The sequence below is a fragment of the Echinops telfairi genome, unplaced genomic scaffold (assembly GCF_000313985.2).
Source record: "Echinops telfairi isolate 266 unplaced genomic scaffold, ASM31398v2 ScPeMD7_7459;HRSCAF=8497, whole genome shotgun sequence".
NCBI classification, from domain to species: domain Eukaryota; kingdom Metazoa; phylum Chordata; class Mammalia; order Afrosoricida; family Tenrecidae; genus Echinops; species Echinops telfairi.
Window position 1 is genome coordinate 897638 of NW_022111359.1, and position 1855 is coordinate 899492.

General features: G+C 69.9%; 1 protein-coding gene across 1 annotated transcript in view; it reads right to left on the reverse strand.

The window, feature by feature from the left end:
* MADCAM1 (mucosal vascular addressin cell adhesion molecule 1) overlaps window positions 1–1855 on the reverse strand; it is a gene marked incomplete at its 3' end in the record, with an annotated part of 7522 nt that overhangs the window by 2305 nt on the left and 3362 nt on the right. The window contains exons 3-5 of the mRNA XM_004717011.2: window positions 1360–1537; window positions 617–704; window positions 81–350 (exon numbers count right to left, since the gene is read on the reverse strand). Coding sequence (XP_004717068.2) covers window positions 81–350; window positions 617–704; window positions 1360–1537 — 536 coding nt within the window. The remainder of the gene's footprint in view (window positions 1–80; window positions 351–616; window positions 705–1359; window positions 1538–1855) is intronic.

Below are 1855 nucleotides of genomic sequence, written 5' to 3' on the forward strand. Positions count from 1 at the left end.
AGTGAGGGAGTGGGCTCTGGAGGGGCCTGGTTTGAGCTGGAGTGGTGGTGGTGCTGGGCTGAAAGGAGGGGCGGCCTCACCGAACACCAGCAGGTGCACCGCGTGCTGCCACGTGCGGGTGCCGCAGGAGCCCACGCACACGTGGGTCCCCGTCGCCGCCAGCGAGGCATTGCGCACGCTCAGGACGCTGACCCCCGGGCCGGACCGCACGGCACCCAGACTGGTGTCCAGGCCCCGCCACTGCACCGAGGCGGCGCGGCCCGGGCAGGCCAGGCGGCACGTGAGCTGCCGAGACCCGCCTACCTGGACGACCACTTCGGGCTGCGGGGGGTCCACCTCCAGAACCTGGCCTGCGGGGTCAGACGCAGGCCCTCAGCCCCGCGCGACCCCCGAAGGTGCGAGGACCGGGGTCCGGAACCCAACCCTGCTCTGTCTGCACACCCACCCACCCCCAACACCCCTATTTCGCAGCAGAGTCCCCCAACACCCTCTCCACCCCACCCCGAAGCCCCTCCTGGGGCTCCTCCCCTTTTCCTGTCCCTCTACCTACGACCCTCATCTCCTTGTCCCCAAGGCGCCCCCCGCCCCCGTCCGCCACTTGCGTCCCCGCGCTCACCCGGGCACCGGGGCAGGCACCCCAGAAGGAACAGGGAGAGCAGGAGGGTGAGACCCCGCTCCATGCTCCGAGCCTCCTCGTCCCGCCCCTGCGGCGGGGATGCGGCTTAAGTAGTGGTGCCAGGGGCCTTCTCCCCTAGCTCTGGGGGCGGGTTTCTCCGGAGGGGGGGACTTTCCCAGCCTGACCCCTGGAGCCTCGCTTGGGGAGGTGGAGTGGGGACCCCGGGCCAAGGTCAGGACAGCTGGCAGGGCGCGGAGGTTCTGGGCTAACTCCAGGAATCACTTAGTGGGGGCCGGCGCTGGGTGTCCGTCCAGGTCAATGATGGAAAAGCCCTCGCCCCCCCCCCCTCGTCCGCCCAGTCGGCCCGGCACTTCCACGAGTGACCACGCGGGACGGCGGACAGCCTCTGCCGACAGCTCCCGGGCACGGACCCTGGCTACGGGCCGGGGAGGGGTGTCTCTCTCTGGGGGTGGGGGTCTCTGGAAGGCTAAGGATCTCTTGGGGAACCCAAATGCTGCGTAAGTCGCCATTGGGGGCCCTATCCCTCTCGGATTCCCTCTAGTCTAGCTGTCCTGTCCAGCCCCTCCGCGACCTCTGGGCCTTTGCACCCGCCTCCTCCCCGTGCTGGGACACCCCCCCCCCAGTCCAGCCCCCCATCCAGACGTCCAGCCACGGAGACCGCCGGTGCGTGACTCAGGTGCACGGCTGCGCTTGGGAGGTGAGGGCCTAGGGGCCCGCAGTACCTCAGTCTCCCCGGTTTCGGAATAAGGGGCCCGCGGGGTCAGGTTGGAGTCCCGCCAGCGCGGGCCATGTGCGTCCTGCCTTGCCCGAGGCAGTCCCAGAGGAGGGGTTGCGAACGGGGAAACTGAGGCAGCAAGGAGAGGCTGGCTGGGCTGGCAGGTATTGAGGTAGTGTGGCGGGCTGTGAACAGGGGAAACAGGTTCATAGTGCGGAGACCCCCCTGCCGGCCCCCAGCTCCCCGCGAGTCCTAGGTGTGTGAAGCCGGACCTGCGCGCCCCTGGCCTGCCCAGAGGTGCCAGGAAAGGTCGCAGGAAGTCGTCCTGGCCGGAGGCGCAGGCCCTTCCCGGGAAGCTGGGCTTTTAACCCCGGGAGAGGGGCGAAGAATGGGCCGCTTCCCCGACCCTGACCCCGCTTCCTGGAGCCCACCCTGCTCTAGACGCGGGACGGGGGAGGAGTGTCTGCTGGGGACCCGGTGACCTCATGGGGCGGGTCCGGCCC